This window comes from Bos indicus x Bos taurus, chromosome 11 (genome assembly GCF_003369695.1).
Source record: "Bos indicus x Bos taurus breed Angus x Brahman F1 hybrid chromosome 11, Bos_hybrid_MaternalHap_v2.0, whole genome shotgun sequence".
Classification (NCBI taxonomy): Eukaryota; Metazoa; Chordata; class Mammalia; order Artiodactyla; family Bovidae; genus Bos; species Bos indicus x Bos taurus.
The window spans coordinates 11401772-11429501 of NC_040086.1; the positions used below are offsets into that span (position 1 = coordinate 11401772).

A 27730-nucleotide genomic window follows, 5' to 3' on the forward strand; every position below is an offset into this window, starting at 1 on the left:
GACCACACCCTCCACGGTAGTTCCTGAGGCCGCTCCCCAGCCTCCCTCAGTCCCTGGGATCCGGGTCTTTCCTCTCTCCCAGGCATTCGCACATCTCTCCATCTGCATATTCTAACTCCCCCAGCTGCCTTTCCAATTCCTCCCTGCCATTTCCCTCTCCTCCACCCCTCCCCCTGTCCTGCTGTGTTCACTCTCCTGCCCGGGCTGGGGCTTCAGAGCCCACTGTTGGCTGCTGTCTGAGCCTGCCTCCTTCCCGGGTGGGGAGCCAGGCCTGTACAGTGAAGACCTCAGCCAGCCACCTTGAGAGAGGAGCGGAGGTCACAGCCCCACGTGGAGGGGGCTGGTCTGTCCAGTGTCCCCACTGGAATGAACCCATGGCCTGCCCCTCACCTGTCAGGGAGGAAACCTCCCTCCATGACCCTGGGGGAGGGACAGTGCCTCCAGGGAAAACACACCCTCCTGTCTGTCCCCATGCTCTGGCCACCCTCAGGGCCTGAGGTCCCAGTCACTGCCTCTCCTGGTCCTGCTGGAGAAGTTGTGCATGTTAAATCTCTTCAGTCATGTCTGATTCTTTGCAACTCTATGGACTGTAGCCCACCAGGTTCGTCTGTCCATGGGATTCTCCAGGCAAGAATAGTGGAGTGGGTTGCCATGCCCTCCTCCAGGGGATCTTCCCAATCCAGGTATTGAACCCAAGTCTTTCTATGTCTCCTGAAATGGCAAGCAGGCTCTTTATCACTGGCGCTGTTGTAGCCACACGTTCCAGGAAACAAACTCACTCAGAAGGACAATGCAGATAGTGGAGTGCAGTTTATTACACCAGCAGGCCCAAGGCAGAGTCTCCTTTTAGCCTGACCGACTTTTGTGAAAACCTCATATACCTTAAATGTACTGCTCAAGCCCACATCCCCAAATTCCTTAAACCAACCTTGGAAAGTGTTAAAGGGAGACACAATCAGGTCACAGCCATGATTCATAATCAGAAGGGTCAGCTGGTTATACATTGTAGCCTACACCAATTGGTGCCATAAAGATTACAAAGGTGATTGACTGCGTAGGGGATTATTACATTCTTTTTGGCAATGGGAAATCTTTGCCAAAAGAGGAGGCCAGTTCGGCCATAGGTATGTTATCCCCATTGCTGCTGTTGTAGGAAGAGGGGGCCTCCCCTCCAGGGCCCCAAGAGCAGGCTCTTGTCTAATACTCGGAAAAGAATTGTCCGAGGAGACACGTGCTGACAAAGCAAGAGATTTTATTGGGAAAGGGCACCCGGGTGGAGAGGAGTAGGGTAAGGGAACCCAGGAGAACTGCTCTGCCAAGTGGCTCGCAGTCTCGGGTTTTTTGGTGATGGGATTAGTTTCCAGGTGGCCAATCATTCTGATTCAGAGTCCTTCCTGGTGGCACACACATCGCTCAGCCAAGATGGATGCTAGCAAGAGCGATTCTGGGAAGTGGACAGACACGCGGTGGCTCCTTTTGACCTTTCCCGAACTCTTCCGGTTGGTGGTGGCTTATTAGTTCTGTATTCCTTACCAAGACCTCCTGTCGTAAAACAATTCATGTGAATGGTTACTAGAGAGCCTGGCCAGGGTGGGCGGTTTCAGTCAGTGTGCTTCCCCTAACTCTACCAGGCACGTAGTCCAAAGCTCACTGAAAGTGCAAGATGGAGTTTCCCTCTTTTTCAAGATGGAGTTAGCTCAGCCTATTCCTTTCCTCCCTCAGCACCGCCTAAGAAGCCCCCTGGACTGAGGCAGAGGGAAGGCCAGAAGGGTTTGAGTTTGATTTGGGCCATTCTGTCCCACTGCTCTTAATCCTGTGGAAATTCCCCTCCCCAGTAGATCAATTCAGGCTTAATTCAACAACTGGTCAGATGGTGGGGTCTAGGCCAGTGGGGAGGGCTGGGGGACAGCCCAGCCACCAGGATCTACCTCCTTCCAGCTGGAAACAAAGGCAGTAACAATAGCAACACTAACACCCATCACTGAGCACTTAGTGTGTCCCCGTCTTTTACTGAATAGAACTTACAAGTAATTGGATCATTATTGGTACCTTAGCAGGCACATTCTGGGCCACAGTGTCCCAGAGTGTGGTCTGGGGATCACCTGTTTCAGACTCAGGGAGGGTTCCCAGGTGTGGTACCCACAGAATCAGGATCTCATGAAGGTGAGCCCGATTTAACCCCAGCCTGGGTACCAAAGTTTGAAAACCACTGCTCCCAATTCTGCTGTCCCCTTAGAGCCAGAGTCACTCTTGGGATTTGTGTCTGGAGGTAATTACAGGTGGTGTGGGATTTGCCTGCCCACACACTGAGGCACAGCCCCAAGGAGGGCCTCCCCTACCTACTCCAGGAGAGGAGGGCAAGAGTCTTAGTTCCATCTTCTTCCCACAGAACCGGTCTTCCTCCAGTGAAGGCTGACACTTCCTGAGGGCAGCGTTAGTACCCACCCAACATCCCTTGGCAAATAATCCATCCTGCTGGTGCATCCCACCCCAGGCCTCCCCCAGGTAGATGGCCTGTGGTGTTCACTAGGACCCAGTGGATTATACAGAACGAGATGCTCTGATGGACAACACAGTGAAGGTGGACCTGCCAACCACTATGGTCCCCACTCTGTCTGGAGAGCTTGTTCTGTCATGGGGCTGGGGACCTGGCCCCAGAGGGAGGAGGCTTTCATACCCCTTTCCTGTCCAAGAATCCCTCCTGACACTCGTTGCAGAGAGGGGTGTTAGCTGGCGATGATGTGGTCAGAGGGTCCACAGGCAGGAGCCGGAGCAGCTCAGTGACAGCACTTGCTGGGAGTCAGGAGTCCAGATAGCAGCCCTGCCTGCCTCCTGCAGACTTGGCCTTGGCCTTGGGCAAGTCCCTGTCTTCCTCTGTGGCTTTTGGGTCAAAGTTGACCAGGTGGCGTGTAATCTTCCCATACCCAGAAGCGGATCATCCCCTCCTGGCTATGCACATGTGTGTATGCGTGTTCGTGACGCGTGAATGTGTGATTTGTTATGTGCCGCCTTCAAGGACCATCTTCCTCTGCTGTATCCCCGTGGGGTCCCCCCAGCCCCTACACAGGAGCAGGGATCGGCAGCTTCCTCTATTGTCTCCCCCATTCGGGGTCTTCTTTCCACAGTGGACATACAGTGGGGTGGGGCCCCCACAAGTGCTCGTTTATGAGCTGTGGTTGAGAGTTCAACCAGCAATGTTCTTCAGGGCAGGGCCTGGGGAAATGGGTGCCAATGGGTGAAGGTCCCCAAGACAGAATTTCTCCATTGCTATTTGACTACTGGCTAGCACTGGCCCTTGGGCCCAGTGGGACCCAGCGTGGTGGCTAGTGGCCAGCTCACTCTGTCTCCGGGTCTCATGGCTCCCCCTTCACTCTCTTCCACAGGACAGCTCTCCTGCAGGCGCGTCCCCGGCTGCTCCTCCCTGTGCAAAGCCTTGTGTGCCTGGCAGCCTTCGGCCTGGCCCTGCCACTGGCCATCAGCCTCTTCCCTCAGATGTCAGAGGTCAGTGGAGGGAGGGGCTCAAGGGCAGGACAGGGAAGGTTTGCAGTTTGGTCATTTATAAACCAATACTTAGTGCTGACTCCTTAGCAAGGGGCTAACTAGGCACTGGGGTTAGAACATGAATGAGACAGGCCCAGGTTCTAACCTCAAAGAGCCGAGGTCAGGCAGTGAACACAGCGATGACACAAGGAATAACAAGTGAACGGTGAGTAGTGTGAGGACGGGAGGTGTTCGGCTGTGGGAGGGGACAGTAGGGGCCCAAATGGTGCCTAGAGAGACATGGCGTTTCATGGGGCCTGAAGGATGGGTTAGAGCTGCCCAGGCGTGTAAGAGGTGAGGGGACACATAGGCTGAAGTCACCTGGTGTGAAGGTAGGCAACTGAGGCCTTCATTTCTGGTGGAGAGGGGGAAGATGAGGGGCTGGTAAGGGGGCCTAGGGTCAGGTGGTGCTGGGAAGCTGGAAGCCACCACAGAGGGTAAGTGTTACCAGAAGAGCTGTACAGAGCAGGACCAGAGTCCTGATTTTGAATAGTCCCTGTGCTTGCATGGTGAGGCTGGGTTGCAGCTTCAGAGGAGAAGGAGCCTTCAGGAGGCAGTGGCGCACGTCCAGTGAGAGGATGGTGGCTTGGACCAGGCTGTTGGCAGTGAGCATGGAGAAAAGTGGGTCCTTGAAGATAGAGTTAGGAAGCAGCTTTATCCGGATTTGACAAAGAACTGCATGTGGTGGGAAGACAAGAAACCGGCAGGATATGCGCCCGGCTACCAGGCAGATGTAGGTACTACTTAACAAGATGGAGACACGGAGGTGCTGACATGCGGGAGGACAGCGAGTGGAGCTGGATGCGTGCATGGGGCTTAAGCCTGCGAAACACGTGAACGGAGGTGCCCTGTGGGATTTGGCTTTGGGTCTAGAATCCAGGAGAGAGGCCTGGGCTGGAAGGACAGAAGCAGGGGCCCCCAGCCTAAACAGTGATGGAAGCCAGGGTAGTGGGTAGGACCAGTCAAGGAGTGTGTGGTGAATAGAGGCCTCCAGAAGTGTGCTGCCCAAGGACGAGCGGCCAGGGAGGTAGGGATAGAGCCAAGTGGGATGAGACGTGGGGGCGTCCTTAGACAGCAGACCTTCCTGTGAGGTCAAGCTCTGTGAGGTTGAAGAGTGTCATTGGTATCTCTGGACATGAAGGCAAACCCCATCCCAAGGGATCAGTGGGGCTCAGCGGGGGGTGGGGGTGAGGAAATGGGGTGGCAGGCTGACCGCTTGGTCTAGAGGCTTGGGATGCAAAAGAGAGAAGAGAAAGGAAGCCAAGGGGAAAGAGAGAAGCAGTCCCACCACTGGAATGAGATGTAGGGTCAAGAGAGGCTTTATTTTCACTGTTTACAAATGGGAGAGACTGGAGCTTGAGCAAATGCAAAGGGAAGACCTCAGGAGAGAAGGAGGACATTGGAGGGGGAGGATGAAGAGCACGTCCATGAAGTGGGGGAGGCAGGGCACAGAAAGCAGTTTAGAGGATTCACTCGGTGTGGTGACCCCTCTCCCCTTCAGTAGGGGGAGGCAGATGTGGTTGGGGTGGAGTTCAGGGGTGGGAGGTTAAGGAAGTTGTTCTGATAGCTCCTGGGGTCTCAAGACTGAGCAGAGGTAGGAGGAGAGTGGGAAGGGGAAGTCAGAGGGCCATGGAGAAGGCTGGAGACCTTCAGAGGGAAGAGCAGGAGAGACCGGGGACCAAGGAAGTCAGAGAACCTGGAGGGCAGGGCCAGGGGTCAGCGGAGGGGATGGCTGGGGGAGGGTTCAGGGCTGTGGGGGTAGCCAGGGATCATCTACCCAGAGATACAGGGCCAGCTCCAGTTTTGTCTGTCTGGGTGAGCCATTTGGGAGGCTGGTATGAGTTCAGGAGGAGCAGAGGACTCCAGAATCTTAGCTGGGTTGGGGTGAAGAAGCACTAGCAAGCTGAGTGAGAAGAGCAAGGTTTGGTGCAGAGGCAGACCTATGGAGGCAAAGAACGACCACTGAACTCATGGGAAGATGGCGGCTGTGGCTGCAGCACTGACCCTGCTCAGTCCTCGCCAGAGGGAGTGCGAGGGGTACAGGTTCCCCCAGGGAAGTTGAGGAAGGTGAAAATAAGGTCCTGGGTGTTACACCTAGACTGTAAGGACTGGAGACATAGGGTCTTAAAATAGGAGGAAGTGACCCAGCCTCCAGGCCCCAAGGAGGGTATGGACTGGCGTCACTTCCCTCCACTGAGTCCCAGAGTTTTAGGAGGAAGCTATAATGGGAAGGGGCTCCTGTCTTGGGGGCCAGCCCAAGGCAGGTGGATGGAAAGCAGTATCCTCACGCCCACGGGCCCAGCCTTGCTACAAAGCTGGGGTACCCTTCCAAACCTTATAGCTCACTCCCAAAGCTGAACAGATATATCCCGATGCTTAGGGACTCTAAATGGAGCTGGGGGTTCCAGGTTGCCTGGAAGCTCTGAAGATAGCGGGGAGGGCACTTCTTAGTGGTCCCAGCATCCCCATGTGGAAGGCCTGAGCCCACACTCCCCATGGTCATGAACTGCATCTCTGTGCAGTTGGGCCGCGTGTGCAGTTCTGGGCACGAGTTGAGTGCTCCAGGTGCTTGCAAGCACCCCTGTGTTCAGAAGCCTCCAGTAGCTCCCATAGCTCTACCCCTCTGCACAGGGGAGAGACCCAGGGCAGAGAAAGCCCACGAGGGAACTGGAGCCTGTCCCATTGGAAGGATTTTCAAGATCATCCAGTTTAGCACCCCCCTGGCTCTCTGTGGGGGGAAATGGAGGCCCAGAGAAGCTGAGGGTCCAGCCCAGAGTCGCAGATAAGCCAGAAACTGATGTGGGAGAACACCGCAGATGCCGGCTTCCAGTTCAGAGCTCCCAGGAGGTGTTGCATCTGCTTGTTTCGTGGGATTTTCTCTCTCTTTTCACCTACCCTGGGGCAGTGAGAGAGGAGGGAGCTGGGGCCTCTCTGTGGTGGTGGAGTCTAGAGCTGTAGGTCTTTGGAGGGTGCTGCTCTGGGACAAGTAACAGAGAAATGGCCACAGTCCAGCCACTCCAGCCTCCAGCTCTGGCTGCCGAGAGGTGGTCTAAGGGAGCGACGTCCAGGCTCCTTCCTTCCCCCATGCCTGCCACAAACAGGCGTGGAAGTTAGTTCTGGGTGTCTAACCAAAGTCCATCTCGTTGCAACCCACGCCTCTTTCTCTAGATTGAGAAGAATGTAGTCATTTTGTAATAAATCTCTAGAACTTTCTCTGGGAAAGGAGGGTAGGGCCATGATTTTCAGAGCCTCCTCCTCGCCTGCATCAACCCTACAGAATGCAGGCTGGCCTGTGCATTATGGGGTGTTTGGAGGGCTGTCTCTGACTTGTGGCACTAAGGCCATCAGGCTGAGAGGACCTTGTTCCCTCTTTCTTCCTCCCAATTAATTCTCTCTAACGAGGTGCTGCTTCTGCTGTGTGGGGATCACGTCTCACAACCCAGAAGCCAATGGGATTTGCCACAATGAGTCTGGACTTGCTTGGGCTGACCCAACCTTGCCAAGAGCCACCAAGGCTGTCAATAGGAGTAATCGCTGGCACACTAATTAATTAATTAGGTGACCTGGAGATGGAATTTAGGAACTGGTTCCTAGAATGGCTGGCCTGCAGTGATTGGTGTGGGGTTTCCAACCCACTAACCCCAGAAGTTGAGGAAACAACTTCAATCCCCTCTTCAATCGCTGGGAAAGTTTTGTCTACTCTTTTCAAACTAGTGTTTCTGCCTATTAAAATGGTGCTAATTTTAAAATTAAAATTGCAAATGATAATAATTATAGCTACCATTTACTAAACATCTACTGGGCCAGGCAGCAGGCTGGGGTCTCTGAGTGCCTTGTATTAAATCTTCCTAATATTCCTTAAGTCAAGGGAGTACTCCTGTTTATCAAGGGGTGCTGCCTAGACAGTTAGATATATGAGTCTCAGGCTCTGGGGAGAGATTTTGGTGGGGGAACATGGAACCTTTGATGCATGGGGGAGACTAAAGCCCTAGAAGTGTCGAGGTTGCCATGGGAGGAAAAAAAGCTGTCTTAAAAAGGGCAGGAGCAGCCAGGGGAGAAACCTGATGAGCGTTTTCATGGACCCTGAGGACAAGGCCGTTTTGAGGAGGAGGGGGCTCCCTGCAAGTGAGCTGCTGCGGAGGAGACCAGCAGGGGCTGACAAGGCTTGGCAGCCCGGGACTGTAGCTGGACAAAGCAGCTGAGGAGGCAAAGTGGTGGTCAGGATTCTGTCTCTGTTCCAAGCAATGAGCTCAGGGATGGGAAGCCACTGGAGAACAGCAAAGAAAGTGTCACTCGCCAGTGTTCTGTGAGACGGTCAAGGGATGGGACACATCGGGTGGCCGCTGTCCTGTGAGATGGGGGGTTGGGAGCCCGGGGAGAGGGCCGTGATGGGGAAGGAGTCGTACAGCCCAGGGCAGAAAGGCCTGGCCTCCCGGGGGTCCTGGGGTCCAGTAAGCAGAGGGCCCTGGTTGATATGGTGGTGAAGTGTGATTCCAGAACATGACAGTCCTGCAAGGCAGGACCAGTACTACTCCATGTTTACAACTGGAAACTGAGGCATATAAGCAGTGTGCCCAAGGCCCCGAGTTGGTAATAACGGAGGGGCTCTGTGTTCACAGAAGGATTCGAGAGCCCTCCCAGTCCACCCCCACCTTACCGTCAAGTGAGAAGGCACAGGTCTGGACCCCAGAGGGCTCCTTGCTAATTTGCCAGTGGGAACTTTCCAGTGTGTTCCCCCAGCCCTCCTCCTTCATGGGGAATCCATGTCCAATTCACAGGGACCTTCTGAAGTCTGCCTTTGTTCTCCAACCCAGAGCTGAGGTCAGGTGGGGATGGGGGCCTATAGGCCAGCAGTTTGGGTAGGAAGCTTCCTTAGGAGCTTGAGTGTGAGAATGGGGAAGCAAGGTCTGGCCTCCCTTCTGAGCCCCGGTCCTGTCACAGGGAATGTGGGGTGTGTCCTGGTGGACCCTGGAGCCTACAGGTTAAGGCTTGGCCAAGGCCAACTCAGCCAGGCTGTGCCCAGACAGCGATGGGCCCATCTGTATCCCTGCCGCAGATATTGGGGGTGCTTTACCCTTTCCTTGTAATTCGGAGGCCCGTGTCATAGCCCCTGCTCTCAGGGAGCTCTGTTCTGGGGAGGCAGATAGAAACCCAATAACCAAGGAATGTCGGGGGCAGCGCAGCTAAGATGGAAATAAAGCAGGGTGCTGTGCTGGAGCTCACCCAGGGCTGTGCCAGTCGCAGAGGCCGCCCTGTGGCGTGTGGGGCCTGGTTTGTTTTGACCTTTCTGGCCCTACCCTCTATGGAGGTTGGGGCTCTGGGCTCCAGGCCAACGTGGCCAGCTCTGTCCTCCCCCAGACACACGTACACACACACACACACACACGTGCTGGTGCCTAGGGTCCCTCAAGGGAGATGTCCAAGGTCCAGTCTCCGGGCCCGTGGGCTTGGCTGACCTGGGGATGATGAACGTCCCTCCCGCTCTGACAGCCAGTGTTCCCCACCTGGGAGCATTTCCAATCCCGTTTAATGAACCTCTTGTCTCCCCACAGCAAGAGGCAGCACCTTTGCCAAGTGCCCCGCCCGTGGCCCTGCCCACTCTGTCTCTGTCTCTCTTTGTGCCTCTCTCCCTCGATTCCTCTGGGCTCTCCCCCACCCCATTCCCCTCTCTTCCCCCCGCAGTTCCCCCGGGAGCTTGGGGGGCTGGGGAACCGGGCAGCACATACAAGCCGGAGCCATTGTTCGACAATCTGTTTTTGTCTTCATCTTGTTGGCAGGCGGCAGGAGAGGAGCAAAAGGTTAATGAGACACTGTGCAGCGGGATTACCGCGACGGCGAGCGGCGGGCGGGCGAGCCAGCCGTGGTGACAGGGAACTAATTAGGAGCAGTTTAACAGGAGGAAAAAGTGAGATCTCCTCTTCACCAACTGTCAATAATTAGCTGGTTTGGTGAGGTTGAAATGTGTCCACATGAAAAGGTGGGGCTTTTCTGTGGACGAGTCAGGCTCGGGGGTCCAGGGGCCCCTGGGGGCTCTGTCCTGTCCCTAGGTGGGGTTCAGGCTGGGGCCTGCCCCACGTGCCCTGGGTATGCCCTCCTCGCCTCTGCCTGGCATCCCCCCACCTCAACTCTCTGTGTGAGTTTGGGCTTCACCCCAAGACCTCCGTTTCCTTTGCCACAAGATGAGGGGTTGGAAGTAAGCTTTCTCCTGGTTCTGTCCATTAAGATTCTGGAAGTGAACCCATGAAACTGGGCCCTGGTACTGGAGCCAGGAGAGCCAGTGGCGGGCTGTAGGACCTTAAGTCAGATGCTGACTGTAGGGTGCTTCTCTGGTAGTGTGGGTGCACCACCCTCCGGGGCCAGGCATGGCTTGTGAATGGTGCTGAGTGGCGAATGGGCAGAACCTTCCTTGGAACATGCCTTGGGGCCCCTGGACCCTGACTCAGCTCCTTAGCCCTCCCCGCAGCAATAGGGGTGGGAGCACAGGAAAGAGTGGCTGGACTGCCTCTGTAGGGCCGGGGGCTCCCCAAGTGTGTACATGTCTCTGTCTCTCCCCTGCACCAGCTTCGCAGGGTCTGTGTGGGGCCAGGAGTCCGGTTCACCAGCAGCGAGGGTTGCATGTCTCTGTCCCTCCCCCGCACCAGCTTCGCAGGGCCTGTGTGGGGCCAGGAGTCCGGTTCACCAGCAGCGAGGGTTGCATGTCTCTGTCCCTCCCCCGCACCAGCTTCGCAGGGCCTGTGTGGGGCCAGGAGTCCGGTTCACCAGCAGCGAGGGCTGTTGCCCTGTGGTTGCTGACTGTGGGTTGTTGGTTTGTTGGTCCCGACACCTCAGCAGGGAACCCCCCCTCTGCCCCTCCAGGCTCTGCCAAACACCTTGACAGGAAGAAAAGACATCATCTGAGCCCCCCAGGGCTTCCTGCTCAGAGCTCCCCCATCAGCCCTGCTAACCCACAACCTCTCCCTCTCAGCCGAGCCCTTCCTTAACTCAGACCTGGAGGGCCCAGGGCACCAGAAGCTCAGGGCCTCCCATGTCCTCACTCTAGTCACCCTGGTCTCAGAGATTGGCTTTTAGAGCTCACGTGCATGCTCTAGATGAGGTGTTTGAAGGTCAAGCTTATCCATGCCCCTGCTCACTCCCCTACTCCTCCCAGGTCCCCCTCCCAGCTTCCATAGTTAAGAAACAAAGAGGCACACCATCCCTGTATGGGAAAAAATATGGGTACCCCCAGTGGGTACCAGAGCTTCCACCATCTCTCTCCTCATCACTAGCCCCAAAGTAAATGATAGCGACCAGCTTGGCTGGAAGCTGTGACCTGCCAGAAACAAATGTCTCTCCTAGCTTGCCTCTTTTTCTCTGAGAAAGCCTTTGAATTCCCAACCAAGAATGGAGAAGAGTTGGGAATGAGCTCAGGTTCATATTCAGGTCTTTCCAGGTGGAACTAATGGTAAAGGACCTGCCTGCCAATGCAGGAGACGTAAGAGACATGGGTTCGATCCCTGGGTCAGGAAGATCCCTTGGAGGAGGGCATGGCAACCCACTGCAGTATCCTTGCCTGGAGAATCCCATGGACAGAGGGGCCTAGTGGGCTACAGTCCATAGGGTCGCAAAGAGTCAGACACGACTGAACTTAGCACGCAAGCTGTTCTGGAAGAGGTTCCTTCTCCAGGAAGTCCTCCCTGATGAGCCCCACTAGGATCTGTCTCACCCCACACGTGTAGACTCTGGTCACATGTTTCCTGCATCCCAACTCCCTCCCCAGGATGGTAGTACTGTCTCCGGGTATCGCTAAGGCTAAGAACTGGTGCTATTTAGCAACAGCTAATGCAGAGCATGGCTTATCTGGGCTCACCTTGACTTGATTGCTTCCTGCTTTTCCCACTCTTCCAGGGCTGACACGAGACCAGAGCGATGTCTAGGAGGCATCTTGTCCCTCTTAGGTCCACCAAGATTGACCATCTCCCAGAGCAGGTGTTTCCTCCCCTCCAATCTCGAATCCATTTCCTACTTTGCTTGGAGATGTTTGTTTGGGGCTTTTCTCCTTTACTGCTTTAATCAGTCCCTATTGAACTCTGAAGCGGGCTATTTTTGCCATCAGAAATCTGCCGCCTCCCCGCCCGCTGCTTTCTTGGAGTTTGCCCACAGGACCCCCCAGGAGGGATGGATGGGAATGGCAAAGCCGCTCGGAGCCCAGGAACGCCAACGCCACCTGTCACGTTGCCTGTTCTGCACACCCCCACCCCAAACCTGCGCGTGCACGCAAGCCCACACACGGGCACGTGCACGAACATGCACACACGTGCCCTGGTGACAGGCATCAGCAGGGCCACCTCTCAGGCCATCCCTCCCCAGTTCTTTCCAGGACCTTCTAGAACACCTATCTAAATAGAGGCCAGGAAGGAAGGAGGCTTGGTTATGCAAAGCTTTTGCGGAGACAATTAAACGGGTCAGTATATGTGAAGTGTTTCGGGTGTACCTGGCCCACAGCAAGGGCTCAGTCCTGTGAGCCGTGAGGAGACACAGGTAAGCAAGACCTAGGCTGGTGGTGGGATAACCATGGAGTCCTGCCTTCCTTAAGCAGGTTTTCTAAGCCTCCAAAGGGTTCTCTCATCCATTTCTTGGTATTATCCACATTGCAGCCCCAGGAGTAGAAAATCTCCCCACCACACATAGAGGGAAACTGAGACCTGAAGAAGATGGGGGCAGATGGGGGCGGTAGAATGATTCTGAGATTGGCCCACCAGGGGGCCCCTCAGGAGCTCCAAATGGGGAGGGAGCTCTGCACATTCCCTGGATGCACATTGCCTGGCGGGGGTGGGGGGGGGGTGGGATGGAAAACATAACATAAGATTCCCAGACTTGAGGAGTTCAGTTTGGTTCAACTTTTATCAAGGACTGACTATGCACAGGGTGACCGAAACTACCCTGAATGGCTCACACTGACGTGGGGGGCGGACCCGGGATTCACAGCTGGTAAGAGTACGAATCAGTGCGTAGCTGGGGGTGTGATGGAGAAGAAACAAGTGCCCGGGGCACCAGGGGCGACAGCAATGGGTTTGGTCTGAGAAGATCAGAGGAGGCTTCCTGGAGGTGGCAGGCAGCCTTAGCGGATTAGGCCTCAAAGCTTGAACACATGATGGAGAGGAGTTGGTGGATGAGGAGGCAGGAGAAGGTGGCAGAAGGCCTTGAGTGTCCAATCAATGAGTCTGACATTCATTGGAAGGCAGTGGGGCCCAGCGCCACCACTGGAGGCCTGACCCAAGGATCTGGGCTCAGGCCCGAGCTGCTCCCAGCCCTGGCCTAACACCCCTGTCCTCTGAGAATGCTCAGGGTGATGCTCAGGCCTGGGTGTGCATATCTAAGCAGGACCTGAGATCTGCCCAGCCTTGGTGAGAGAGGGTGGTTTGCGGCTGCCCAGTGGGCAAGTTGGTTCCATGCTTGGCAGAGTTGGACAAGTTGGTGCCGGCTTGGGCTTTGGATCTGTGTCAATGTCGCCACCACCTGCAGACCCTCAGAGGCCCAGACCCCTGACCAGGAGCAGGAGGCAGCTTTGAGCCATGTCACAGGGTCATGCGTATCACCCCACCCCCTGCCCAGTGCCTTTGAAAGGGAGGCAGAAAAGCCACCAGAAGAAAGGCAAGGAGGAGGAACTTCTTTGTAGTAGGTAAAAGCCCCGGAGAATGGGGCACAGACCGGGGATCCAGTTTCCTGTTTATGTCTCAGCACCTTAGCTCCAGGTTCAAATATGTAAACTATCCGCTGGCTGCGGGCTGCAGGTGTGTGTGCTCCCAGGCTGCAGAGGCAGAGGTGGCCCCACATACATTCCTGCCTCTGCCCCCCATCCAAGATGAGCCAGGAGACAGAGGCGAATAGCTCAGGGTTAACCCTTCCAGCGCCACCAAGGAAGCCCATCCGGCCGCTCTAGGGTGCTCCGGGGCCAGTGGGCCTGGGAGTACTCTGGGGAGGCTGGTGCTTCCTGCTTGCTGCCTCTGACCTTAGATGTAGCTGGAAGTCTGGGGCTATCTGCTCCAAGGGGAGCAGAGTCTGAGCTGGGTCTGGAGACTAGGGTGGGGCCTCGGCTGGGGAGGGCATCTGGATGAGGCTGTGGGAGCCAGGGTGCAGTTCTGCCTGGCAGTCCTTGAGTGTGAGCAGGACAGCACTGCTCATCTCAAGGCAAAGTGGGGCTGTTCCCAGCAACCCATTTCTTCTTGACACCCCCAGTTCTAGGGTGGGGTACCATCAGCCAGTGCTGCTGGATCACTTCAGCCAGGGCTCTGGCTCCCCATCCTAGACATCCCTTCTCTTGAGGCCCAGGCTGCTGGTGGACAGGCACCTGGGGAGGGGTTTGTCAGATGAAGGAAGGGACCCATAGGTTCCTGCAGGCCCCCTGGGCTGCCTGCACTGGGTCACCCTTCTCCCTGTGGCCACTCCTTGTCCAGCCTTCTTTCTCCTTGTCACCTTCTCCCCAGAGGAGGCCCTTCAGAGCTTCTCTGTGGTCAAGCCCCTGCCCTTGGCCCCCTCCCCAGGGATTCTAGTCTTCTGGGCTGATGCTAGTGGCCTCTGCTTGCTACACTCACTCCTCTCACTGGGCCTTGGCCTCTCCCTCCATCCACAACCCACCTGTGAGCCAGTGTGGCCATCACACCATTTGTTCTGCTGCTGACAGCACGTGAAGCAGGGGGAGCCCCAGAGAACACATTCCCGGTCTCTACTTCGGGGCCCTGGAGCTGGTTAGCTGCCCTCCCTCAGTACCTGAATCACATTCATTTACCAGCACAGCCTTGGATATGATTTCTGTGGAGGAGACTCAGGCCCACCCCACCCCCCACCACCAACCGCAGAGAGGTGATCGTCAAAGGGTGGGTAGCACAGAGGTCCCTGCCCCGGGCTCCCCTGCTGGGCCCAGTGGTGAGGACCCCCAGTGGTCCCAGCATCCGTGAGTCCATGAGATGCTGGGGCATTGGCTCAAGCCCCAGCTATGGTCAGAGAACTGGAGAGGCCTTAAGCAATGACCAGTTGAACTGGCCCGTGATAGAAGCGAGAGGCTAAGTGAGGGTTAGGAGTCCTCCTGGGTTCTAGGGGGTCACCAGATCCCACCCAAATCCCGCTGCCAAGACCAAAGACTGAAGCCTCTCAGTCTTCGCCGGGGCCGTTCTGTTTGCCTGATGTCCATGCTGCTGTGGTCTGTGGTGCCCTCCGTCACTGTCTCTGCTCCTTGGGCTGGACCCCCAAGGCCACCATCATGGGCTTGTTCCCTACACCCACCCCTCAAATGTGCCTGTTCCCTCGGCCTGGCACCCTCCCCTGCCATCTGCTCTTCTGGGCAAGCTCCTCTACTCCGGGGCTCCGACTGTGCTCTCACATCCAGGGCTCACTCTTCTGCCCAGGGCCCTGCCCAGAGCTCCACCCCCAAGACCTGCCTGCCTCCCCCGCTCCTCAGCTGGGAGACCCAAGCCTACCACACTCCCACTCTGACCCGCCCCCCACATTCCCCTCCTCTGAGAATGGCGTCACCAGCCACCCCGGCTCCCGAGCTAGAATTAGGAATCATCCAGTGCACAGTCATCCTCCACACCTCCCTCTCACCCCCACGTGGAATTGGTCATCAACTCCTATGGCTTTTGTCTTCAGAAAGGATCCCCGCACACCCTCCCGTCAGCCCCCACTGGCGGCATCCTAGGGAAGACCTGGCACCTTTCTCTGATGCCTGAAGCTGCCACCTCACTTACTCCTCCATCCCACCCCCACCAGCAAGATGGGGATCTTGGACCACCCCTGCTCAGAAGCCTCGTGGCTTTGCCCTCAGATAAAATGCTGACATCTTCAAGTGGCCTACGAGGGCCTGCCTGTCCCAGCTCCGCCTCCATTTCCGCCACATTCCAACCTGTCCACCGTTGCCCACACCAAACATGCCATGCTGGCCAGCTAATGCTTTTCTCTTCCCCAGCAAGCTTTTTCTGCCCTCTCTCATCAAAACGCCCATTTCTTCCTGGCTTCCCTCCCCTGAGAAGTCTTCCTTTCCTGTTCTTTCATCGGTGCATGGTAACCCCCAATGCGTGGTAACTCCTCCCCAGTTGCCATGGCACTTTGTCTCTCTGGAACCCATCTGCTTTCCTGTCTGACTCCTCCCCTAGACTTGAAGCTTCTCAAGGGCACGGGCTGGTCTTGTCCATCTCTGTGTGCCCAGCCTGGTGTATGGCGTTGGCAGCCATAAGCATCTGCTACTTAAGAGCCGACTGAATTGAAATGAGAGGAAAAGCCTTAGATGCCATCTGTCCCCAAGTGCCTGCTCCTGAGTTGAGGGCCTCGACCACCGCCCTCCCCGGCAGCCTTCCCATTGCCTGCGTCTCCCCCCTGCTTCCCTCCTACCTGCTGTCCTCAGCTCAGTGGGGAGCTGGAGGGGGGAGCCTGGGTCTGCGACAGCTCCACTGAGAGGATGAGGTCTCAGTCTCCACCAGGGCCAGTGCTCTCCAGGGAACGGGCCGAGGAGGCTGTGGCCCTGGCCCGTGGTCCTCCACCATGGTGGTGAGCAGCCTCTCTGATTTTAATGCGGGACTCAGTGCTTCAGTGAAAGCCGGCATGGGAAGTTGCTAATAATGGCACTAAAATAAAATATGCTACATCTGTTATGGGTAGCAGAACAAAATTAGCTGCTCACACCTCTGACATCCAAGATGTCTTAACTTAAAATACTCCTTGGCTTACTTTACATCATTTACTGATTATATTTAAAAGAAATACAATTTTGCAATTACTGTTCTTTCCAGCGTGATATCTATGCATCATTTTCCTTTTATGTTTATATATTTCTCCTTCATTAGTGCAGTCTGAAGGGTGATTAGGATTCTTCAAACATTTTACAGAGGTTAAACGTTGATTAAGATTTAATTATTACTGTAAATAGCTTGGAATGACATATGGTGCAAAAGCCTGACATATGTGCATTTGAATAAATGAAGTGCTATTTCCCAGGATGCCTCAGTAGCTGTTTAACAGCTTTCCCGAAGGGTTATGTTACACCTCATGGTAAGATTGCTGGGATGTTATATTTTGTTGGTTTTTGCAGCTGAAAGCTAAGAACAGTTTTCCAGTTTTTTAAAAACATTGAATATTTTAAATACCTAAATTGTTTTGCACAAATTTTTGCTAATTTGTCTAACTAGGTTAAACATTTTCAAAAGCATTTAGATTTTTAAGCGTGGGCGCTGTGCATTGTGTCAGTGGCAGCATGGGGACGAGGGGAGCCGGTGGGGCGGAGAGGACTCGGAGGCCAGCAGGGTGTGCAGGGAGGAGGTGGTTCAAGGAGAGCGGGTGGGGACGAGGCCTGGGCCCTGAGCCTGGTTCTTGCCTCTTTGGCCTTCTCAAGTGGGCTGTGTATCGGGGTACCAGAGACCACAGGGAGAGGGTCCCTGCCAGCTGCAGTCCACAGGGACTCTTGTCTGGCCTCAGACCTGAGTTCTCCGAAAGCTGGGCCAGGCTATGGCACCTCCTGCCTGCTCCCCAGGGCTGCCATGTCTTGATATATAGCACGTACCTGGGACCAGGCTCAGCTGAGCTGACTGGTGCTTCCTGATTCAACCTGCGGCAGGGGTCAGGCCGGGGCTCCTCACGGAGCCTCCCTCCTGGCTCCCTCAGGTTTAGGGGCTCCGGCATCCCCACTGGCTCAGCCCCCAGAGCTGTGGGTCAACATCCGGGCTGCTGTGGGGACTCCCAGGGGACCCCGCCCTCCCAGTACTTTCTGCCTTTCTTCTTTCCACTCATTGACTCAACACTTGAGAACACCTGCTGTCTCCCAGCCTTGAGGATGCAGGATGCACAGCAGCATGCACTCGCTGCCTCATGGAGCTTGCGATCTACCGTGGGAAGAGGAGCAGGAGCAAGCAGTCAGCCTCAAATCATGTGCTACAAGTGTACAGAGGGAGGCAAGTGTGGGGCTGGAGAGGTGGCTACACCCAGCCTGGATGAGGGAAGATATCTGAAGCAGTGGCCTGGAAGCTGAGCGGAGGACCAGGGATTCAGAGTAGGCCAGGCGAGGAAGAGGCAGAGGGGCAGCTCAGGCAAAGACTCGGGGTGTGAATAAGCCAGTGTATCTGAGGCACTGTGATAGGCAGGTGTGCTGTGTCTCCAATCCCACGGACAGGGTGGCGAGAGCGAGGCAGGGTCTGGGTCCCTGAGGGCAGTGGTGCCGGTGAGCCCTTTCATAACAAAGAGAGGCATGATCGGACTTGCTGCTGAGAAGGCTCACCCTGGCTGTGGTGGAAGAGGGGCTGGAAGGGGTGAGACAGTGAGGGGAGGGAAAGAGAGTGGAGGTCTGGAAGACCTGCGGTCCCTGGCCAGAGCACCGTTGGACGGTGGTGTGAAGCTGGGGTCGGGGAGGAAGAGACAAGGAATTCAGTTCTGTTCTAGATGGGTCGAGTAGAAGTACCTATGGAGCTGTGCGCAGGGAAGAGGGACCCCCAGACCCTGAGAAGCGTCCAGTAGGTGTCACAAAAAGGGAGCTGGCAGTAAGCTTGGAGAGAAAGACTTTTGTGGAGGGGAGTGGAAACAGAAGCCAGGTTTGCAGTGGGCTGGGAAATCAGTGGGAGGTGAGGAGCTGGAGCTGCCCTTAAAGGAGTGGACAATGCCTTAAAGAAGCGAGGTTGTTATGGGGGGAGAGAGCCCCAGTGGTAGCAGGAACTCGACCTGGGGTAATGGAGGGTGTCAGATGGGAGGTTCTCTGCTGATGAGCAGGAGTCCCTGAAAAGGTGGGCAACAGGGTGGGCCATCTGGCAGTGGTCTCCAGTGTGGGGTCCTCCGGGGGCAGGGATAGCCACAGTGGGGCAGCAGGAGGGCAGATCCGGAGCAGAGTGAGAACACAGGTAGGTCATGGGTTTGACAAGAAGCTGAGGGGTGCCTCGTGAGGCCTTCTGTTTTCACTCCAAGGTAGGAAGATGAGTGGGAAGCTGAGGGCGGGGAGGCTGAGGAGAGCAGAGGAGGCTTTAGGCGGCCTCTGCGGAGAATGGGAGATGGAGCTGACCAACCATATGGCCCAGGGGTGGGGATTTTCTGGCCACTGTGAGGGTCAAGCCAAAGTCAAGGACAGTGACCTCTGAGCAGTCTCTGCTAGGTGGTCAGGTTCAAGTGGGGAGAAGGTAGATGCGTGATGGAGCTGCTCCTTCTGCCAGTCAGGCGTGAAGGGCCTTGCAGCTTGGAGAGGCTCAAGTGGTGGCCTCTCACATCCAGCTGGAGGGGGAGGATGTGAAGACAGCTCTAGAGAGTCTGGGGCTGGGGTCGGTGGTCTGAAAGCAGATAGGAGAGTGAGGAGGGTGCTTGGAGGGACAGAGGATGGTGGGGTGCAAGAGGGTGGGGTTTGGATTTGAGTTTGGGTGGAACATCCCTGGGGGACGAGGTCCTTGGAGATGAGGGAGACGGAGAACTCAGAAGGTAGGACTTTCCCCTACATGGTCGTGCTGGCAGCGGGTGAGGTACAGCTTTGGCTGGAAGGGGTGTCGTGAGCCCCTAAGCAGAAGGGCAGGAAAAGAGGAAGATGCGTCACGAGGTGGCACGCATGGGCCCTGGTTGGGGGCCGGGGGCAGAGGAGAAGTGGCAGCACCAGGAGGTCCTGACCGCTGCTCCCAGCTCCCCACTTGTCCCCTCCCTCCCGTCCCCTCACCTTTCCTCTCTGCTCTCACTCTCTCCTCAGATCGAAACAAGCCAGTTAGAGCCTGAGATCGCCCAGGCCACGAGCAGCCGGACAGTGGTGTACAACAAGGGACTGTGAGCAGTGGCCGGCCGGCCTGGGGACAGAGCGTTGTCCAGGCCCGGAGTTGGGGGCAAGGAAGGAGTCCTGTGGGCTGCACCTGCAGGGAGAGACAAGCTGACCCCCACCCCCAGTCCCAGGCCACCTGGGGGAGCACTCCCCCCACAGTGGTAGGGAGACTAATCTATTCATGAATTAACATAAGGGAGAAGAATTCTGACACATTTACTATAAAAAATAATCAAGTGCATTTCTGGGCCTTACGTGGGGTTGTCAAAACTCTACTTAGCACAATTATGTGTGAAGCTGAAAAATTGTAGAGTGCCCACGGGGTAGGGTTAGGATCCTTTTATACTTGGTTTCTTTTTTATTTTTAATCAGAATCAAGCCTTGGTTACAGCTGCCCAGAGGCAGCAGGTGGTGGGAAGAGGAGAAGGCCTGGGAGCTGGTGGTCCTGGTGGCTGGGCTGCTGGATTTAAGATGCTACTGAGGCCAGGCCCGATGGCTGCCTGGGCTGGGGAGGGGAGGCAGGCAGATGAACCAGCTGTGAGGAAGTTCCTCAGGAAGTGGCCCAGGAAGTCAAGGGGCACTGGAAGATTCCTTGGGCAGCTGGCTCTGAGTGTGGCCAGCCTGCATTCACGCCTCTCCTGCAAAACCAATTCCTCTGGATGAAGCCCAGTGACACACTTAGGCTGTTGTCACCCTACATGGAGCCCTCATCCACGTGGGACCCGAGATGGTTCCGGCTCCAGGCAGGAGGCCCTAAGAAGGAGCAGTATTTGGCGGAAACTGTGCCTGCATTCTGGCCTCTGTGGGAAGGTCTTCCTTCCAGGCACAGGCTGGAAGCAGGGTGTTGGGGCCGAGGGTGGGGCTGGAGCCGGGCTGCCTGCTGTCATCTCCAGCCACCAGGTCGGCTACCCAGCTCATCATTTCCCGAGCAGGAGGGTCTTATGCCCAAAGCCCAGATCTCTAGGCATCGACCTGAGAGTGTCAGCCCTGGAACAGCGGGCCCTGGCTCTGGCACTCATGGGCTGTGTGACCTTGGACAAGTGTACTCCCTTCACTGAGTCTCCACTCTCTGTCTGGAACCAGAGGACTGTACGGAGGCGTTCCCACCTGCTGTTTCAGCTAGACTTCATCTTTGCCCGTCCTGCTCAGTGGCTGGGCAGTCCAGGCACATCCCCAGTGTGGACACTGGACTGGGAATGGGGCAGGCTCCTTCGGAATGGCCAGCGGTTGGCCTCAGCACCGGAACCTTGCCCTTCTGTATGTGAACATCCTGGGAGCACGTGACCTTTGCCAAACACCTTACAGTTCTGGAGCGGGGGCAGAGTGCCTGCCTGGGCCTGCATGTGCACACCTGCCCGTGCCATCGCCTCTCACTGTGCACAGGTCTCTGAGGCCCCTTGCTGCTGGCTCCCACTGGCAGGCCAGAAAGAGGAGAGCTCTGCAGGAGCTTTGCAGAGGGAAGCAGGGCATGCGGTGAAGATGAACAGGATAACCCCCCTGCCACACCCCCGTCTGAAAGGCCCAAAGAGGAAGCCTGGCCTCCAGGCATCCCTCACCTGGCCCTAGCTGGAGTGGAGCCTTTGATATGCTCCCCTGGTGACTTCACCCTGAGAGAGAGACGTGGCCAGAGATGAACACACACAGGGGCAGGAAAGGACAAGTGCGGGGCAGAAAGTGTGTGGCCACGGGCGGCTCTTCCTGTCTTTAGGGCAGGGTGGTTGTGAGGTGGGCCTCCCACAGGCATTGACACCGCGTACCCCCAGAAGCCCCTGCTTCTCTCTCCTCCCAGCCAAACCCTGATGCCCCCCAGCTAGCTCTGCAGGATACTGCTCTGAGGGCTCCTCACTTTCCAAAGGAGCAGCCCATCAGTAAAGGCAGAAGGCGGAGACAAGCATGGAGGGCATGAGCAGTGTTGGACGGGCAGGTGGTTTCCGCTAATCCCCCTGTAATGGGAATGTGCCAACTACTCAGGGCTGGGCATGTCTGGGGCCTCTCTTGAAAAGCTCACTTCAAGCTCACCTTGCCCCACCTCTCACAGGGTCTTGTTCTTTTGCACTTTACCTTGGGACCAAAACTGCCCACCCCAGCCCCTCTCCCATCCCCTCCTGGGCCCTGGCAGAGACGGGGGTCTTTCCAACTCGGTCTGTGTGCTTGCTGCCCCAACCTTGGGAGCCCTGTGGCCTTGGCATCTCATATGCTACTTACATTGTCTCCTGGGTGATTTCTGGTCATGCTCCCAATGCAATTTCATGTGAGCTAAGAGGGTTTCTCCTGGAGAGAGGGGAGTGAGGGGTGGGTGGCAAAGGATCCTGATAGCTCAGTGTAATAGTGACAGAGGTTCAGGGGGCCATGCTGCTGAGTCCTGGTCTGGCTGCATTAAATACAGTGAGGGTAAACTTTTGGTCAGCATCCACCCTCTACCCTGCTGAGGCCAGAGGACAAGAGGCCTCGTGGGCAGACTGGTTCATATCTGGAATGGAGGCTGAGGCAGGACCTACTGAGGGCAGGGCCTGGCCCAGCTGTGCCATAGCACAGGGCATGCCTGCCACTGACTCTTGAGCCCTGATGTCCCAGCCTACCCTCCTCTGGTCACTTCAAACATTCCCTCAGGCTGGGGGATACCCTGCTGCTATCCCAGAGAGTAATCTGAGCGCGCAGGGATTAAAAGCCCAAGACGTCGAGATGACCGACCGGCCCCGTTTCAATCCCTGACTGTGAGCCAGCGGGTCTCCTGTCCTGATGGCCTGAGAGGAGAAGGGCCGGGGCACGGAAGCAAGGTGGTTTTCCAGCCCTGGGTCAGAGTGAGCGAGGCACCAGCACACATGCTGCGTTCCCTCCCAGGGTACTCTGCAGTGTCTTTTTAACCTTCTCAGAAAATTTCTCAAATTCTGTGATTTCTGTAATACTATTGAGCTGTGGGCAATAAATGATGGATTTAAGGCATCAGGGCTTGGCTTTGTGAATTGTGGGTGGGAAGGGTGGGGGTGGGGAAACAGTGGCAACCAGCCAACAGCTGACTGAGAATTTTGTGGGAAGGCCCTGAGGACGGTGCAAACCTATCCTCTAGGAGGGTCAGGCCTGCTGGGAGGCCCATAGGGAAAGAGAGACAGAAGGATGGAGGAGCAGGAGAGGGCAGAAAGCTGGACGAGGGGGTGAGGTGAAACTCTGCCAAGGGACCCTTTACAAAGTGGGTGCTAAATGGAGCACCTACTAAGGGCCCACTGCAAGGAAATGAGTAGAAAAGGGATTCTGGTAGATTCTCAGCTGCTGATAGCCGGAAGACAGGAGGGAGGCATTGCGGGGGGGGATGCATTCTGGACTGCCTGGGGGCCAGGAGGGACTTCAGAGGGAGAGGTGTGCGCCAGGTCGAAAGCTACCTGGCATTGACATGTACCATTGTGTGCATGGTACCATCCCTGGCAACTCTGCCTCTTTTAGACTCTTCCACAGTCCCTCAGGGCCAGCCTTGGCCACCTCCTGACAGCTCCTCCAGCTCCAGGCAGCTCCCAGAGTTCCTGAGGAGGTGAGGCCTGGCTTCTTCTCTGGGACCTCCAAGCATCGTCCACCCTCTGCAGGGAGGAGCTGATGGAGCTGATGGCCTCCCCTGCCAGTAGTGGATGTGTGGTTCGTGGTCAGGCAGCCCCCGGTTCCGGTTCCAATTTGGCCTCAGCATGACTGTGACTTCTAGCCGATCACTTCCTCCGTTCACCCATTCATTTGGTCAGGTGTTTATGGAACGTCTCCAGCAACACTTTGGTGTGGCTAAGGGTATAAAGTGTCAAGAACAGCATTGCTCGCTGGACTGGTACTGGAGAGACCAGGTGAGGAACGCACCCAGACTCTTCTCCACGCGCCTCCCAGGCGTCAGAGGGGCTGCTGCCTCCCCTACCTAGGCACAGGGCCTCCCTAGGAGGGTAGGAGGAGGAAAAGGACAAGGGAGGGGTCTGTTCTCAAAGTGATGCTTTTAGGTCAGGGGCCGTCTGGTCTCTGGGGAATTTGCTAAGAGCCTCACTGGCCACGGCCGCCATCAGGACGGAAATCCTTGACTCTCTGGACAGACGCAAATCCCTCCTGGGAGCTGTTTGTTGTTTTTAGCTAGTTCGGGGGCTCATCTTCTGCCCAGCCCAGAGATCATTGACACTCCAGGAATGTGGCTTCCCCTGGCCCCATCCCCACCCACTGGCCCCTAGGGCCTCCCTCCTCCCACTCAGGCCACGGTTAGGAGGAGAGTCAGAGTGCCAGCGGAGGAAAGCAGTGATGAGTGACAGTTTCCCAAGGCGCTGGGGAGCCCAACCTCATTTTCAGGATGGAGCTTCCCTCCCGCCATCTCACCCATCCCACTGCCCTTGATTAGCTCCCCAAACAGGAAAGACTCAGAGTTCCCTGAAAGGCCTCATGCTCCAGGACCTTGCTTCCCTCAGCATCAGGTGTGTCTCTTAGGCAATAGCCCAAGTGTTTGCGTTCCACTCCGAGGAAGCTGCCGGCAGCCTGTCCAAGGTCAGAGCCTGGCTTCTTCTCGACAAGGACAGCTCCTCAACCGGAGCTAGAATCTGGAGACCCCACCTTGCTCCAGTTCCCTGGGCCTTGCAGAGGGGAGAAGAGAAGGAAGGAGAGGCACCAGACACCCCTTGAAGACCCCCACACAAATCCAGCGGGGAAATGAGGAAAGGGCGCTGCCATCAGCCCCCGGCCGCCCGGGCTGGCTCTCAGCCTCTTCACGTGTGTGCACGCAGAGGGACGGACAGTACAGCAGGGCCCTCACTCTCTTCCAGAGGCTAGTTGCAGGAAGACACTGGAGCTGTCAGTGAGCCGGCAGCTGTAATGCTGAAGACAGCTGGAGCCACTAGAGGCTTTAAGTAGGGAAATGGATATTCAGCCGTCAACAGAGCAGAGGGTAGTGTGAACAGGCAAGACTGCTGGGGAGACTGGGGAAGAGACCTCTGTGGCAGTCAAGGTGAGGGAAGATGGACCCTGGACCAAGTGATGGGATGGGGATGGAGAGAAGTGAGGAGGTTCAGGACTGCTTAGCTCCTGCTGATTCACGTGGAAAGGATGGCAGAGGACAGTCCAAGATGGCCCTGGATTCCTGGCTTTGTCAGTTGAGGACATAGATGGTGGTGCCATTTCTCAGAGCTAAGGGCAGAGAAGGATGAACATACTTGCAGAGACAATGATGCATTCTGTTCCGCAAGTTACTAGAGGTTCCTGTGAGACAACCAAGTCAAGATGCCAGAAGTCAACTGGGAGTGCCTGTCTGGAGTTCAGGAGCAGGGTGGGGTATCCAATCCCAATCGATGCAGATTGGCATGTTGTCCATTTATTGATTCCCTGGTGGCTCAGATGGTAAAGAATTCGCCTGCCAATGTAGGAGACTGGGGTGCAATCCCTGGATCAGGAAGATCCCCTGGAGAAGGGAATGGCAACCCACTCCAGTATTCTTGCCTGCAGAATTCCATGGACAGAGGGGCCTGGCAGGCTACAATCCGTGGGGTCACAAAGAATCAGACACTGCAGAGGAACTAACACTTTCACTTTTCACCTGGGGCTAAAGGAACAGAGGCAACCACGGGGGGAGTACGTAGAGGGAGAAGAGGAAGACCTGGGCCAGAACCTCCAGGGGTCCCCATCTGTGAGGACTGCAAAGAAGCTCAGCCCCAAGAAAGGTGTTGTGGGCTGAACTATGTCTCCCAAGTATGTTGAAGTCCCAACCTGCAATATCTCAGAATGTGACTCCATTCGGAGGTACAATCCTTAAAGAGGTAATTAAGTTAAAATGAGATCAATTAGGATGGGCCCAAATCTCACCAGTATGACTACTGTCCTTATAGGAAGAGGAAATTCGGATGTAGTCACGCATAGAGGGAGAGCACCAGGTGAACACGAAGACGCCCATCTGCAAGCCAAAGAGGGAACCCTCAGAAGAAAACAACCCTGCTGGCACTGTGATCTTGGATTTCTAGCCTCTAGAACTATGAGAGAAAAAAAAATGCTACTGTTTAAGCCACCCAGTCTGTGGTGCTTGTTGTGGCACCCCTAACAGACTAATACAAGAAGAAAGAGGAAGATGAGTAGGGTGTGGCATCCCAGATGACAAGAGATGAGGATGCTTCAAGTAGGAGAGGCTGTCCGGGTATTTAATAGAAGCTGAGAGTTGAAGGAAAATGAAGACCAAGGTGTGTCTTGGGAAGACCTGGAGAGAATGGTCTCAGTGGAGTGTGGTCATGGCCACAGATCTCCATGGGTTAAGAACTTAGCAGGACTCCCAATGACTGCCAGTATCACATGGGGTTAAGCGAGGGCTCTAGGAGGGAGATTCTTGGGCAGGTCTGCACGTCTAGGGCAGGTCAGACCCCACCCCAGAAGTGGGGTCTCCAGGGTGGCAGGGAGTGGTAACAAGAGGCAAGAGGAGAGAACAGGTTGGATGCAGGAGGTGTGGGTCTGAGGGCGGGAAGCTGGTGGGGCATGGAGGCTAGCTTCCCTGGCCCCTCCAGATCCACTCTGCAACCGTCTCCCCCCACAGTCTGTCCCAGGAGGCTGACTCATACGGACTTGCTCTCTGGCTCCCGCCATTGGGAGTCACCAGAAGGAGACTGGAGGATCAGAGGAGAGTGAGACTGGAGCTCTCCCCTCCGAACCTCCCTGCAGTCTGTGGGCTTCGTGCTCCTAAAGTCTGTAGCTCCTGTTTGGGGCCCCCCTCCATCCAACTGTCCTCTTAGACCCTGACACTTGTTCCTGTGCTTGCTTGGCCTCTTCAGGCCTGAAGGCCACATGGGTTCCCAACTGTTGCTAGTCCTGGGGTCCTGCAACATCTCTTGTTGGTTTCCCAAAAGGTGTTGATTCCCCTTTATTTAACTCTCTTCAAAGTGCTCCGTTTGAAGAGACCCTCTCTTTCTACTGGGCCCCTGGCTGATACGAAGGTGCTCCCTTCTACCGCTTCTAGATGGAAGTAAGTTCCTCTGCTGAGGGTAAGGGAGGAAAGGGGTTTCGGGGAGAACCCTGGGGAGAGGTTTGAGACACACCATGGAGAACAGGAATGGACCTATAAATGGGGTGAAATCTCAGCAGAGGGGCACCATGTAGCTCGCTGGTCCGATGGTCTCATGGACTCAGCTGCCAGGGCAGGTGGGAAAACGGGTTCAAGCAAATGTGTGGTTTCTCCAGGTGCAACTAAGGAACAGCAGGACCAGGGGATGTCAGAGGATGGAGGGGCCCGTGAGGTGAGAGCACGGATGGAGAGGAAAATCACGTGAGTGACGGGAAAGAGCATGTGGTCTGAGAGGAACGGACATCTGAACGTGGGATCAGAAAGCAGGTGGGATTCTGGGCTCTGACTTGCCCGAAGAGTGGGTGGTGGTGAGGGACAAAGCGGGTGAGAGGTTGGGGTGCTGGATGGGTGTAGACCCTCAGGTTTTGAGAGGAGGTTCAGGACATCTGGGAGGACCGGGAGCCAGGAGCCACAGTCTTTGACAACTGAGGGGGCCGACTGGGACCCACAGCCACACACCCACACACACCCCCATGGTCACAGTGACATGCAGCACGCCCACAGCCCCACCAGACACTCCCAGACACCCTCACACGCACTCACCCTCACACGCGCCCCAGACAGCAGATGGGGCGCTCGGGTAATTGGTTAAACCTGTTCCCGATGTCTGGCTCCGCACTGGCAGCGCCTGTCTGACAGGAAAGCTGGCTGGGCCCCGCACAGCTCAGCCTGCTGGCCTTCCTCCCCTCCCCCGGGGGCTGCCCTGAGCAGCGCCCCCAGAGAGGCCTGTGGGCCCCGGCCTGGCTCCCTCCCAGGCAGAAGAACACAGTTTATGAGTGAGGGTTCCACGAGCCCCACAGGAAGAGATCCCAGCACCTGTAGGGAGGAGCCCAACCATGGCTGCAGAGACCGAGGGACCAGGCCTGTTAAGTCCCACGGACAAGGGGACATGCGAAGATCATGCCCTGGGCGGGAGGCACGCCGCACAGGCCACCAGACCTGAGGACAGCTCCCTGCGTCCCTCCACCTCAGCCATGTGCCCCTGGGCTTCTCAAGGTGCTGTCAGTAGCTCAGCCTGCGGAACTCTGTGGGCCCTGGGAGGCCAGCCCGACCGAGGGCTGCGACTGAGTCGACTTGCCCAGGGAAGGCCTGCTGAGCGGTCCTGTCTGGCCGGCGGGGCTCGACCTGGTCCTCACCTCCGCAGGGCCCTGATCTCCAGCGGGAGGCGTGGTTGGGGGAGGGAAGGGAGCATCATTCCTCGCTGCTTCTCCCCTTCCCGCTGCATCTGTGTCTCTTCGAGAGAGACTTTGGTTTGTTCCCTGGAGAGGGCCCAAAAACTCCCAAATTAGCAAACCTGGCAAGCCCACAGCTCAGAAAATAGTTCATCCTGATTCCATGTTTTTCAGGCTCACAGAAGCCTTTATTAATGAAGTCACAACACCAATATTTACCGTCTGTGGGGA

General features: G+C 56.2%; 1 protein-coding gene across 3 annotated transcripts in view; it reads left to right on the forward strand.

Moving 5' to 3' along the window:
- SFXN5 (sideroflexin 5) overlaps positions 1 to 22225 on the forward strand; it is a 126437-nt gene extending 104212 nt beyond the window's left edge. For all 3 annotated transcript variants that reach the window (XM_027554894.1, XM_027554895.1, XM_027554896.1), the window contains 2 exons: positions 3384 to 3501; positions 19217 to 22225. In XM_027554894.1, the coding sequence (XP_027410695.1) occupies positions 3384 to 3501; positions 19217 to 19294 (196 nt within the window). In that variant the 3' untranslated portion in view covers positions 19295 to 22225. The remainder of the gene's footprint in view (positions 1 to 3383; positions 3502 to 19216) is intronic.
- The last annotated feature ends 5505 nt before the right edge of the window (positions 22226 to 27730 follow it).